Here is a 14,498-nt window from a genome sequence, read left to right on the forward strand (position 1 = left end):
GAACTCAACCAATCTGTGTAAGTCTAATTTCTGCTTCAGTGTCTTTGCATTTTCCTAAATCTGAAGAAATTAAACGAGCACGCAGTGAGTAAATTGGATAACAGGTGATTGGCAAAGGCTTTTGCCTTGAGGCGCAGATAACGCGCTCCCTAAATTGTGGACAGAATCCAGCGGAACCCAGTGCGCTTTGTGTTCACAATGCACAGATTAGGTGAACCGTACCGTTGATTTTTTAGCGAACCGTACTGAGACCACCTCCTGAGGTGGTCTCAGTACGGTTCGTTTTAAAGGGGTCTGAGTACGGTTGGCGTGTTCACATATGCACAAAAAATGCTGAGTCATCGATCCGAGTTCGTTTAGAGGGCTGAAAGGGACCAAGTGTGAAAACACCCTAAGTGTTACTCCTGTTTACTGTTGTGCTGTTTGTCTGATCCCAGATTGTTTCGTGTGTGCGCCGTTTGGTTGGTAGCTTCGGTGCGCTCCTTTAATTTTTCTACGCATCACACGAGTAGCCGTTACGTAGCTCCACGGCGGCTAATGTGTTTTCTTGTCTCGATGACTTATGTTTGGTGTGTTGTCTCGAGTACTTCATTTATGTATAGTATGGTGGAACCGTTACGTGCAATTATGTGATGTGTGCCGTCTATTAGTCTTGTGTGACGTCAGAAGTCGCGTGTTGACTTGCTGTATTTCTGTCTGTTGCAGAACCACACACACTCACCCACACACACTCACCCCCCCCACACACACACACACACACAAACACACATCCCACACACCTTTTACACGCTTCATACCATAATCACACACAAGAATCACATTCACACACCCAAAGACTCACCCATGAAAACTACATACACCTGCTCTCATATCTTTGTGACAAAACGTGAGCCTTTGCCACTTTGCCTGTATGCCCTTATGATCCAGTAAAGCAGTCAAAACCAAACCACATTTTCCCTCCTGTGTTCTGACCGACACCTGGGGGTGAAAAGAGCATAGACATCCCAGCCCCCAGACCACCCCATACAGTCCTCAGGCTCCCCAACATAGCCAATGGCTTATTATTCTGTCTTGTTTCAATATTTTATTTTTATTGCTAAAGTTAACATAGTATTTGTAACTACAATGTATTTGTTCACAGCATTGTACAAATGTCAATGAAATGTATGCATAGAAAAAAATGCTTGTTGTCGTTGCTGTTTGGGAATGAAGAACACAACTCGCTATCCAAACGCGAGGTGAGATTTGAAATCATGAAGGGATTAAAAGTAATCATATTAAATGGCATCATGCTGACATTTGAGGCTGTCATGAGATTGAAAAATCAAAAGTCAAAGTCTGTTTTATTGTCAATTTCTTCACATGTCAAGACACACAGAGATCGAAATTACGTTCCCACTATCCCACGGTGACAAGACATAGTACACAATATACATACAAGTAAACAACACAAAAAGTAAAAACAAGAAGGCACAAACAATGAATAAATAAGAGTGATGAATAAATAATAAATAATCAAATAACTTAACTGTTAGGTCTAAATACGATTAGACATTAAATCACTCGCTGGAATGAAGAGGAGAAGACAACCAGAACAGGTTTACTCGCGAGGAGAACGATAGAGAAAGCAATCTTAGTTACAACCTCCATCAGTTCTGAGGCCCCTCTTTTTAATGTTATGGTTGCCCTGGTTACAGAGGCGTTGCTACACTAAGGGAGGGGAGATTGTGTCTGTAGCAATGCTGATTAGCTAAAGAATGTAGTGTGGTGTGAATTAGCACTTCATTGTTGGCTCGTGACCCCCGCAGAGGCTGTTCTCTTTCCTCAACCAGCCGTCTTCCCTCACAGTTGGCTGACTCGTCCTCGACTGTGATCAAATACCTCGAAGCACGTTGATTGCCGCTCCGCTGCGGAACAAATGCAGCTAAACCTCTTCTAACTTTATCTACTTGGTAAATTAACACACAATAGTAATAAGTAACTTGTCCTAAACACTTCAACACACATTAAGCAAACGTGAGGTAACTGGTATGCAGTTCCTTAAACAAACATTGAGTAAATATGGGATAACTTTTATGCAACTACTTCTAACTGTATATAACCCTTAACAAAGAAAAACAGGTCTGATCAACTACAATCTATGAACCAAACCTACAGCTAACTAAAAGGACTGAAGTTCCTGTGAATCAAACAAAGAACATGTCACCTATGCAAATAAGCCCTGCTCATTGTTAGTGAAGGCCTCTTACGGGAACGAAAACACACATCCTCGTATGTCATTGTAAAAGTATGAACCAATTGAATGTGTAAATTGAGCTACCACTGTCTCCCTGTATGTTAGAAATGCTAACACCTTCACTTTTTCCATCTTGGTATTATCAACTCAGTATTTGTAATCATAAAAGACATTCAAAGCATTGTGGAAATGTCACTTAATTATTTTTTCCCCCCTTTCTGTTTTTTCTTCCCCTGCAGGACACAACTCAACTTCCAAGGTGAGGAGGCATGATTCAGTCAGTCAATTTTATGTTATCATCATTATAAAGTGATTCTATTTCAAGTTCCTGTGATGATAGTTTTGAAACAGTGATTACATTTGGCCACTGTTTCTGTATTTTAGTCAATGGTTTGTTTAATTTTGATTACTCTGCTTATGTATTGTTAATGTGCTTTTGGTTAAGTAGTGAGCACTGAAGTTCAAAACCTAGGTGTCTTTTCCCATGCTGAATGACAAAATTACTTATACCTGATATGATACAAAAGAAGCATCCAGGAGCAAATTATTAGTTTAGCATTCTTTTACGTTATAATTGGGGTCACTGTACCATTTACATTTGTACATTGAGGTAACATTGTATACTGTAAGTTAGACATGCTTACGCCATGATCAAAGTTTCATTTTCTCCATCTCATAAACTCTAGTGCGACAGAAACCGTCACTGTACATCATTACATTGTGCCATAATATTTTCTTAGACTTAGCGACTTTCTCAAACTTTATTGTCATTTTGTCTGCACAGGGTGCATACAAAACAAAATTCCGTTGCATACAGCTTACAACAATGCAGTGATATTGCGGTTGAATAAAAATAACATACTATATAAAAATATAAAATAAAATAAGTATAAAGTGCAGCAATGATAAGTATGTAATAGTGCAAGGAGACAAAACAGTATTTAAAAAGTGTGCAGAGGAATGCTAAACCAGGTTGCGTACGTTTAAATTTACATGGATTATAAAAGTTCAGCAAAGTTGGCAGTGCAAGATAGTGGTTCGTAGTGTTATAATGTTCAGTTCTGTGTATGTGTGATGCAGAGTCCAGTTTAGAGTTCAACAGTTCAAATGTTCAACAGTCTGATGACAGCAGGGAAAAAGCTGTTGCAGAACCTGGTGGACCTGCAGCGGATGCTGCGAAACCAGAGGGCAGCAGGGAGAACAGTCCATGGTGGGGATGTGATGGGTCACTGCTGATGTTACGGGCTCGGAACACGCAGCACTGAGATGAAATGTCCTGAATGGAGGGAAGAGGAGCCCCGATGATCCTCTCTGCTGTCCTCACCACTCTCCTCACGTTCTTCCAATCGGAGGTGCTGCAGCCTCCACACCACACAGAGAGACAGCTTGTCAGAATGCTCTCGATGGTGCTTCTGGAGAATGTCCTCAAGATGGGTGGGGGCAGGTGGGCTCTCCTCATCCTCTGCAGGAAGTACAAGCGCTTCTGTGCCCTCTTGACCAGTGCCGTGGTGTTCACAGTCCAGGTGAGGTCGTCTGTGATGTGGACCCCCAGGAATTTGGTGCTGCTGACCACCTCCACAGCTGAGCTGTTGATGATCAGTGGAGCGTGGTGAGGCTGGTTTTTCCTGAAGTCGACGATGATTTCCTTCGTCTTCTCCACATTCAGGATCAGGCTGTTGTCTCTGCACCAGCCCACCAGCTGCTCCACCTCCTTTCTGTAGTCCAGGTCGTTGTTGTCTCTGATGAGGCCCACCACCGTTGTGTCGTCTGCAAACTTCACGATGTGACTGGTGGTGAACCTGGGGACGCAGTTGTGTGTCATCAGGGTGAACAGCAGGGGGCTCAGGACGCAGCCCTGAGGGGAGCCTGTGCTGAGGGTGATGACATGGGAGGTGTTCTGTCCGACCCGGACTGACTGAGGTCTGTTGGTGAGGAAGTCTAGGAGCCAGTTGCGAAGGGGGGTGCTGAAGCCCAGGTGTTCCAGTTTTCCTACCAGATGCTGTGGGATGATGGTGTTAAACGCTGAACTGAAGTCCAGGAACAGCATCCGCACATGGGTGTTCTTCTCCTCCCGGTGAGCCAGGCTCAGGTGAAGAGTGGAGGAGATGGCATCGTCAGTGGAGCGGTTCTGCCGGTAGGCAAACTGGAACGGGTCGAATGTTGGGGGGAGTCTGGAGACGATGTGTTCTTTAAGCAGCCTTTCGAAGCACTTCATCATGATGGGAGTCAGTGCAACAGGCCGGTAGTCATTAAATGAGGTGATTTGAGGTTTCTTTGGCACCAGAATGATGGAGGCAGTCTAGAAGCATGCTGGCACTGTGGCTTGGCCCAGCGAGGTGTTAAAAATGTGTGATGACACCAGCCAGCTGACCTGCACATTCCCTGAACACCCGCCCCCGGTATGTTGTCGGGGCCTGGGGCCTTACGTGGGTTGACTCTCCTCAGGGTCTTCAACACGTCGGCTGAGTCAAAGCAGAGTGCCTCTTCTTCCTGATGGGGAACAGTTTTAACTGCTGGAGTGCTGTTTAGTGCCTCAAACCTCCCAAAGAAATTATTTAGTCCATTTAGGAAGTCAGCATCAACTTCACCCACCGGGGGGGGAGGGTGAGTTGTAGTCTGTAATCGCCCATTTGCCTTGCCACATACTCCTGGTGTTATTGGCGTCATGGAAAAGATCCTGAATTTTCCGACTGTGGCTCCGCTTCGCTAACCTGATGGCACGGTCCAAGTTGGCTCTCGCTGTCCTCAGTACCTCCTTGTCGCCAGACTTGAAGGCTGAGTTCCGTGCTCGTAGCGTTTGACGTACCTCCTCAGTCATCCAGGTCATTTTCAAGATGTGCTATACCACCCACAAATGCATTTGTACCACATTCTTCTCACTAATAAGCCTCTTGTATACAAGTTAAAACTACAGTTAAAACAGTTTTGCATCTGATTATTCCAATGTTTATGTAATGTCTTCTTTTAATAAATAAATCAATCAATTAAAATGTACTTTTGCTTTGAGTTAGTTGTAAATTTAATGTGTGACTAATTACATTGTGGATTATTGATATTTGTTCTTTTTTTCCTGCAGAGCTCCGTGACCTGTGGTTCTGCGACGCTCCGGGGACTTGTGGCTGACCCCGTGTACCCTCTCTTGTGGCCATCACTGTACATCATTACATTTTATTTCCTTGCTGCTATTGTAAATATTGTGCCATAATATTTTCAAGATGTGCTATACCACCCACAAATTCATTTGTACCGCATTCTTCTCACTAATAAGCCTCTTGTATATAAGTTAAAATTACAGTTAAAACAGTTATGCATCTAATTTTTTCAATGTTCATGTAGTCTTCTTTTAATAAATAAATTAATCAACTATAATGTAATTTAGCTTTGAGTTAGTTGTAAATTGAAAGCGTGACTAATTACATTGTAGATTATTGATATTTGTTTTTTTTCCTGCAGAGCTCCATGACCTGTGGTTCTGCGACGATCCGTGGATCTGTAGTTCTGCGACGCTCCGGGGACCAGTGGCTGACCCCCTGTACCCTTTCTTGTGGCTGCTCTATCTTTTGTCTTCTGTCTTCCTTCTATCTCACATCCTTGAGAACTTGACATGCCGAGGAAAGGAAGGCGATCCCAGGCCGTAAAGTTGAGCTGGGAGCGACGTGCCAAACGTCGATGCTCCCCTTCATCAGTTACATGCAGTGATCCAACCTTACCTACCCGGCATAATGACAACGAATGTGCAACTACTGCACTTTTTGAAACTCCTGACACATGTGCCAATACTGCATTTTTGAAAATGAACGTGGCCTTGAGCCTCATTTTGAAACTGAACATGGTCATGATCCACACTCTGAAACTGACGAACGTGGCCATGATCCACTTTGTCAAACTCAACGTGGTCATGATCCACACTTTGAAACTGATGAACGTGGCTATAATCCACTTTGTCAAACTGCTGAACGTGCCCTTGATGCATATTTTGAGATTGATCACCACTGTGCCAATATTGCACAATTTGAGACTGATTCCTGTGACACTGGGCCTGTGCAACCTCATTTGGTAACGTATGTGTTGGCATCTCACAGTCAAGCTCATCCGAGATATGGAGAATTCAGAAAGTCAATGTGTGGCTAACTCTGTTACATTTCTGGCTTTCTTGCAGGAGCTCAATCACCTGACCAGCTCTGACCTTGATGCTGTTCTTAATGTTGGCAATGAACTGTATACATGTACTGTTGCTGCATTGAAAGCCCAAGGATGCTTCTTTGACAGATTTCTGACGGCTGATGAACTTCCAGGGATTGTACATGGTTTTTCAAAGTAGCATGTCTTAATAAAGAGTCAATCAATGGGTGGTTTGTTGACCTCTTTCTACGGAGATGAGCTGTTTCTGAACCTTCGTGACAGACTCCAGTGCTTGACCTCAGAGGTCAATTATGCTCTTCTGATTATGCGGCTAACGTGCATTGCTGTTTTCCGAGACCACCAAGGCGGGTATGGATTTTTTGATCCCCATTCGAGAGGACGAGAACAAAACATAAAAATCTATTTTTTTTAAATAACTAAATGAAATGCTGACAATGGCACAGCGGTCATGATGCTTTTCACGTGTCTCCGACCTGATCGATAAGTTGACGGAGGTTTATACAACCTTGAGATGCTTTGGTAATGAGCCGTATGAGCCTGTACCGGTCTGCTTTGAACCTGTTAAAGTTCCTGTAAGTAACCATGAGATGGCGCCATGTACACAGTTACCTCCCGTGATGAACATCGATGACGCTGCCGCAGGCAGACCTGTTGCTGAGATTGTCTCGTGTTTAGACGAGCGAGACTACAGCGTGTGCTGGTGAACGTCACTACCAAGAATTTATCGATAACGACAGTGAAGTGGTTTTACCAACAACAGCTGCGAAATGTGTCAAAAAATCCGAAATCTAGTAGGAGAAAGTTCCAACGACAAATGAAAGCACAAGAAAAGTTAAAAGAAAAATCTGAAGTGAGACGTAAAAAACAGGAACTAAAGAGATTTAAAAAGAACTCCAAACAGAAGGAAAAGTACAGTCAAAATGCAGAGATAAGACAAATAAAACATTGTTATATTACAGCAAGACAAGGGTTTTTGTTCCAAACAAAAGTCCGATTTTACACAACGTTGTCAGACGGATCATGAGTTTAAGAAGAGAAACCGTTCCCGTTTCTCACGTCGTTATAGGACAGATGAGTGTTTTACGATGAGACGACGCGCTTACATTACAGAACGTTACCGTGACGATGTTGGGTTTAAGAACAGACAGCGTTCTTACGTCACAGAACGTTACCGTGACGATGTTGCGTTTAAGAACAGACAGCATTCTTACGTCACAGAACGTTACCGTGACGATGTTGGGTTTAAGAACAGACAGCGTTCTTACATCACAGAACGTTACCGTGACGATGTTGGGTTTCGAAACAGGCAGCGCTATTACATTACACGCCGTTATTTAAACAACCCTGAATTCTGATTCAAACATCAGGAAATCATGAGGCGCATAATGAAAACAAAATCTGATTCACTGAGGACTAAAACAATACGCAGAGTAAGTATGATTTTACAAAAATACAAAGTCATAAACCAACTATGTAGGGAGCGAAATGACTGTCAGGACACCAGACATGACTGCTGTTGAGCTATTCAAAGCCCAAATTAATAATGGCCCCACATTTGTCTGCACTGTTTGCCACAGAGCATTGTTTCCGAACCAAGTACGCCCTTGTCAATGTAGCTTTTATAAGAAAAACAGACATGTTGTTGCAAGTTGTCTCACGGGACAATTTGTCCATATTTGTGATGATGGGCCTCGTGCAGCGTACCAGCTGAAAGAAAACTGGAGTGGATATGTCACACTTGCTTTAGTCACCTCAAAGATGGTAAAATGTCTGCACTTGCTGTTGCGAACAATCTCACACTCTCTGATATTCCAAAGGAACTGTGCGGATTGAAAATACTGGAGTGACATCTCATTTCTAAATGCATATCATTTGCCAAAATCGTACCTCTTCCCAAAGGTCAACAACGAGTCATTCATGGAAATGTGGTGTGCGTGCCATCGGAAGTACAAGAGACGGTCAATGTCTTGCAGAGACTAAGAAGTAAGTCACAGATGTTGAGAGTGAAACTGAAGAGACAGCTTTGCTACAAAGGCCATCAGTTTTTTCAAACTGTCACTTGGTCCAAGCTAATGAGTGCTCTGATGAAACTGAAACAAATTCATCCACAGTACAGAAACATAATTCTATGTTAATAGAATAAACTATTCACGGCGATGCGGACCTTTGCGACCCAACCCTCACTGATGATGAGAGCACCTCCGATGAAGCGGAAATGAGCGACAGTGAGTACAATGAGGAAGCTCTGGAGGAGATATACAGATTTGAGAGTGATGCTCTGTGTGGAATGAACGGTGACTCACAAGATGACAACAGTGGTAACAAACAGCAACAAGAAAATGCGGAAAACGTTGATCAACCAAATGGTGGAGTGATACTTGAATCATGTCTCCAACCAAATGATGTGTCAGAGGAAATTATGAGTTTTACAGAGGGCATTTACTGTGTTGCTCCTGCAGAAAGATACAACCCAGTAAGCTTTTTCAAGACTCCCAAACTTGAGGCCATGGCTTTTCCAGTGCAGTTTCCCACTGGTCAAAACACCCTTGATGAAGAGAGAGCAATAAAACTCACACGAAGCAAATACTTCAAAATGCGTCTGTGTTGAGTGGATGAACGTTTTGCTCGAGATACAAACTACTTGTTCTTTGCCCAGTTTGTGACGGAAATTTACCAGGCAACATCGAGCATGACAATACAGCTACGCAAAGGTAAGCCTTTTACCAGGGATGGTCGAAGGATAAACAATGCCATGCTTCAGGACAAACGTGAAGTTGAGAAATTGGTGCGCAGCAAAGATGCTGTCCGATTCATGACACCACTGAGAGGTACGCCAGCCTATTGGGAAAGAACCACCAAAGATCTTTTTGCTATGATTCGACAGCTGGGCACACCCACGTTCTTTTGAACATTTTCTGCTGCCGAAATGCGTTGGGAAGAGGTCATCACTGCCATCAAAGCGCAACAAGGTGAAGTAGTGGATTTCGCCCAACTTGACTGGGCAACCAAGTGTGAAATTCTACGCAGCAATCCTGTGACGACGATGCGCATGTTTGACAAACGTGTGGAACCTCTGTTCAGAGATTTGATCCTCTCTCCGGCGCAACCGATTGGTGAGGTCGTCGACTACTTTTACCAATTAGAGTTTCAACACAAAGGAAGTCCTCACATTCATTGCCTCATATCGGTTCAAGGTGCCCCTGTATTTGAGGAAGCCTCAGATGGAGCTATCTGTCATTTTGTGTCTCGCTACATCTCGGCTGAACTGCCGGACCCACAGAAGGAACCGGAATTGTACAAAAAGGTCACAGAGGTTCAGATGCACAGCAAAAGTCACTTCAAAACGTGTGTCAAAGACCAAGGTGCAAATTGCCGCTTTGGATTCCCCAAACAACCGTGCGATGAAACAATGATCGTCAGACCTGCGCTCGACGACGACAATCGAGATCAACGACATGGGATGGAAACCTGGACATCCAATACATCCTGAATGCCTGCTCTTGCATCCCATACATCTGCAGCTACATCAGCAAAGCTAAACACGGTTTGAGCCAATACCTGAAATCGGTTATTGAAAACTCCCGCAGTGAAAATGTCAACGAGAACGCTGAAATGAAGCAAATTATGCAAGCGTACTCCAAGAAAAGAGAAGTGCTCAGGAATGTGTCGCACGTGCATGCGGCTTGCATATGAAACAGTCCTCCCGCAGTGTGGTATTTGTACAAACGAGTGACAATGCGCTGAAAATGAGTAATCCTCTCTCACTCCTTGAGGGCAAAACGCAGGAATCTCATGAAGTGTGGATGACTGGCCCACCAGACAAATACAAATGCAGACATTAAACAGAGAAATTTGAAGTAATGTGCTTGGCTGATTTTGCATCAATGTGCAGAATTGTTTATAGCAAACCAGTCAAAGGTAAGAATGTTTTACCTCTGCTGAACGACATGGGGTTTGTCCAGAAAAGAAGAGAAAAACATGCAGTCATCAAATACTGCAAATACTCAAAACAAAAGGATCCGGAGGAATATTACTGCGCCTTGTGTCAGGCTGGGTTCAAGGCAGAGGACTCGGATGCAAAAAAAAAAGGATTTATTCCAACTGGTGGGAGACAGAAAACAACAACTCAAGGTGCCTCTTACCGAGGGAAACCAAGGGGCAAAAAGTACTAACAAAAGACGTCACAGTCAGGCGAGACAAAAAAGGGAGTATCTCTACTGGTACATACCCATGTGGCAAAGGACTAACAAAAGGCGTCGCACTCAGGTGAGACAAAACAGGGAGTACATCTACTGGATCTCTTAGCTCACGTAATCGCTGGTTTTTAAAATTCCCATTCATGGTCTTCGCCTTCACACGCAATTTCTCCAGAAATTGCATTTTCTAATTTAGTGAAATATTGAAATTATGGTGCATTAAGCCTGTTAAACGCCACTTTGCTTGCCACTAAATTAGTGATTGCAGATGACGTCAATCTTTCAACTGTGGTGGCTCTTAGATTACAATCCAGTTTGAAGTCATTTTTAGCAAATTCTTGGCCCGGGGACATTGTCCTTGGGTGCTGTTTCAACAAAAGGGTAAGAATCCAAGTCGGGCAGATGGGACTGTTAGGACAGAGCCATGAAAATTTGGAAAAGCAACTAAAAGGATCAAACAAGGGAGCATGTTGCATTAACGTTAAACAAGTGAGGAGAACAGGAAGTATCATGCGAGGAAGATTCACAGAGAGATTAGCAGATGAGAGGCATGGAGGGAAGAAGGGAAGAGAAAGAGAGAGCGAGTTCTCAATGATGAAATGAATGCCAGGGAGAAACCGTTAAGACCCACCAGATGGTTTCTATAGCAACCACATCCCGAGTCTCTCACTCTCTCCATTTCTCTCTGCCTAGTTGCTCAGTTGCCGCTTCACGTCTGTGCTGAGGAATCAACAGCTGAGATCGAGCTTCATTTTGGTGCAGTGTTGTTTTCAAGCACAAAGAAACAGCTTCATCTCATTGCATTTCCACTTTTGTGCTTTTAGTTTACACTTTACACTCACCTGTGCTGCATCATACCGAATGTTGTTTAATATGAATATATTGTCCTCTCCATAAGGTGACCAAGTATTAAAAACATCCTTCTGTGTGATAAGATGTACTTGTATACCTGCTGCTGCAAACCACAGCAAGAATAATAAATGTGTTTTCTTTCCACCGTGTAATATTATGGTCTTTAAAAATAGAACTTTGGATGTAGTTCTGTGTATGTGTACCTGAAGCTGTGTATTCCAGGGTTCTGTTGTATTGGGCGTGATGCATCACAGTGCAGTGTGCACCAGAAACGGGGTCATGCGGAGTTCATCAATTAAAGAGACTTGCAACCACTGAAAACAATGTTTTTTATTCTCTCTCTCCCTTGGACCCTGCATCACTTTAATAGAAACAAAGTCATTTATAATACAAAAACAATACAATACAAATTATTATTGCTGCAGACAGACTACAATATAAGCTCTGAGTATCACGTGTTTTTATATTAATGCACATCGATAAAGCACCATGAATTTGCGAATAGCAAGCTGACATCTTCCGAACAAACACACACAGGCGCACACACACACACACACACACACACACACACACACACACACACACACACACACACACACACACACACACACACACGTGCACACACTAGTCTTGAATATCCAAAGTGGGATGGTCAACAAAAGGGAAACGCTTGAGGGCCCCCCAGCTAATTTATTACTTGGAGATTATTTTCAAAACAGAACAAAATGATGGACCATCTTGCTTTGGCAGAGTGGGTCTCCACAGGGCCCTCGGGGGCAGGATGACATGTAACTGAGCACGGCGCGTGAATAAAAGATGCTGACCCAGATGGAAATTGGCCATTGGTTCATTAATTTGTCCTACATGTGTGACTGGCCCACACCCAAAATCAGAGTGTGACTGTTCAATAAGCCAGAGAGTAGCGCGCTCATCACGATACTATCAGGTCATGGGGACATTTGTAAGCTTTCTTTCTCCAAATTGACTTGCTGCTTTCAAAATAGGAAATACAGTACAGGCTGATTTCATTTACACTTAAATGAGTGACACGTAAAATCATTTCTGCTTTTCTCTTTGCAAAATGGGGATTTTTGTTGTTGTTGTTTCTTTAACTCCACCTGCAGTGTGACCACTCAGATGAAAACTTTCAGCAAGGCACGAGTTCCCACAGGTATGATATATAACATTATAAAGCTGACTCATCCGCTCTGGTTCACTGCTTGAGGCCACCATTGGATCACGTGGGAGCAAACATAGTACATATATCGGCAGTTCTTTGAGCATGAATGAGCTGAGGGTGTTTTGTATCAACATTGCACTGAGCTCCTCTACATTATGGATATGCAATTTGACTGCCCGGCATCAATATATTATTAAGGAATTGAAAATTGTTCAGCCGGGGCTCGAGAGCCTTGGAGCTCTTTGGCCCTGATAAGATGAATGAGCATGGACGATTCATGATCATCAATAGAAGTGAACTCCAAACTACACTGAGCCAACGGAAAGTCCAACTAATCTCGTTTCACGTTTTACAAAAGGGCTCCAGGCTGTTTTGTCCCTATTGTGCTTTACGTAACAATCCAGCTGTTTCCTCAACGAGGTGGTGGAACGAAGTCTCCCTTGAACCAAACAGGAACACTGATCCTAGGAAAAAAAATTCAACATTGAAATAAAGTCACTCAAACATTTAACGATAAAGGGCATATACAAAGAACCGCAGTGGAAAACTTCAATTGTAAAATGCTGAGCATTAATATTCATTTTCATCTCAACAGGACCAGTCTGCAAGGTGGCTTTGTTGTTTTCCTGTCAGTCACCAAGATCAAGTAAAAATTATCCAGCATGATTTTGGATGGGGCGGTCTGTGTGGGCTGAAACAAACATGTGAATTGACATGTTATGTTTTCATTTTGATATTTTTTGTCATGGATTCTTGTCCTTTCTAAACATCCTGTTCTGATCACTATCTTATTTTTTTATTCATTTCATTGCTATTTTGATCGAGATGGTAGAACAACATGTACACAAAAGCTAAATCTCACAGGCCAAAGCAGTAAAGCTGCCTCATCCCGATTGAAATTCCAATGTGATGTCTACTCTGCACCATCAGCCTCTGTGGCTCTAAGCCTGAGGAATACCAACCAGTAGTCAGGCCCCTCCTAGCATTTTCTCATGCATTCTCATTCCACGAACTGTGTCCAACCGCTGTATTTTCGCACCCATTGATGCATCCATGCCATGTTTATCGGCAACCTGTGAAATAATGCATTGAAAAATGATATGCACAATAACATAATTCACAAATCATCTAACTCATTACAAATATTTTGTAATGTGCAATTATTCAGTTCTGATGTTGTTTAAATAGCATCTATCGCTCATATAGTTTAAGCAGATTCAAAACATGAAACCACAGAACCAAGAGCAAAGCTACTTTATGTGAGCAATAATGCATGATAGTATGCAGAAATCCAATTTCAACTTCATGTCTTCATAAAATGAGTCCTTATTTAAAGATTGCAAGTCCTTCTTTCTTTCCCCATTTCTCTGGAGAGCTCATATCTTTTACTTTTTCAGTTGCCATGGATATTTGTGGCGAGGCATGTGATTGGATGTTACCGTATAAATGCTGCTTCAGGATTTTGACAAATTTGTCTCCAAAACCGATAATAAGCACCTCCAAAAATGCTCATTCTCACATGTTGTGACGTTTCACTCATCTACTGTTATGCAAAAGGCATACGAGAGGTTTGGACTCACACACAGAACAAAGAGCACCGTGTGTTGACCCCCAGTTGATGGAACTGCGATCAATGCAATCTTCTGCAGCACAATCCCAAGCCAGTGTCATCTTCTATCTATCTCTCCGCGTAAAACTGCATGGTGAAATGTGTGAAATCAATTTTGTATTCAATTAAAGAGGAGACAGACAGCCACAGTGGCCTGACTGCAGAGGTCACCCTGAGTATGCGCCCTGTGTGATGGCAAACTCTAACACGTGTGCATGCACAAACACACACTCAGACACATTAGAGCAGCAGGAACGGAGAGAAAGTATTTGCACTGTATGT

The 14,498-nt window shown here is 42.9% G+C and overlaps 1 protein-coding gene and 2 long non-coding RNA genes across 6 annotated transcripts in view; 2 read left to right on the forward strand and 1 right to left on the reverse strand.

Moving 5' to 3' along the window:
* Positions 1-7,645: 7,645 nt before the first annotated feature.
* On the forward strand, positions 7,646-11,569 carry LOC148400146 (uncharacterized). 2 transcript variants are annotated; one of them, XR_015857671.1, is made up of 4 exons: positions 7,646-7,809; positions 8,279-8,362; positions 8,518-10,645; positions 11,269-11,569. It is a non-coding gene; the product is annotated as an uncharacterized LOC148400146 (long non-coding RNA). The 2 variants fall into 2 exon arrangements; XR_015857672.1 differs by lacking the exon at positions 11,269-11,569 and having other exon boundaries at positions 8,518-9,492; positions 9,574-11,261.
* Positions 11,570-11,636: 67 nt separating this feature from the next.
* The window catches only part of LOC148400147 (uncharacterized), a 5,917-nt gene continuing 3,055 nt past the window's right edge, over positions 11,637-14,498 (reverse strand). For 2 of the 3 annotated variants that reach the window (XR_015857675.1, XR_015857673.1), the window contains exons 3-4: positions 13,570-13,680; positions 11,637-13,071 (exon numbers count right to left, since the gene is read on the reverse strand). This is a non-coding gene — a long non-coding RNA (uncharacterized LOC148400147). Of the gene's footprint in view, positions 13,072-13,569; positions 13,681-14,187; positions 14,304-14,498 lie in introns of all 3 variants that reach the window. The other variant, XR_015857674.1, reaches the window with a different exon arrangement.
* The window catches only part of LOC148400148 (uncharacterized), a 2,204-nt gene continuing 2,099 nt past the window's right edge, over positions 14,394-14,498 (forward strand). Inside the window, exon 1 of the mRNA XM_088371755.1 lies at positions 14,394-14,498. This exon is cut by the window's right edge and continues 735 nt beyond it. Within this exon, the coding sequence (XP_088227881.1) occupies positions 14,409-14,498 (90 nt within the window). The 5' untranslated portion in view covers positions 14,394-14,408.

The sequence above is a fragment of the Syngnathus floridae genome, chromosome 3 (genome assembly GCF_059516105.1).
Source record: "Syngnathus floridae isolate MCC-2025c chromosome 3, RoL_Sflo_1.0, whole genome shotgun sequence".
NCBI classification, from domain to species: Eukaryota; Metazoa; Chordata; class Actinopteri; order Syngnathiformes; family Syngnathidae; genus Syngnathus; species Syngnathus floridae.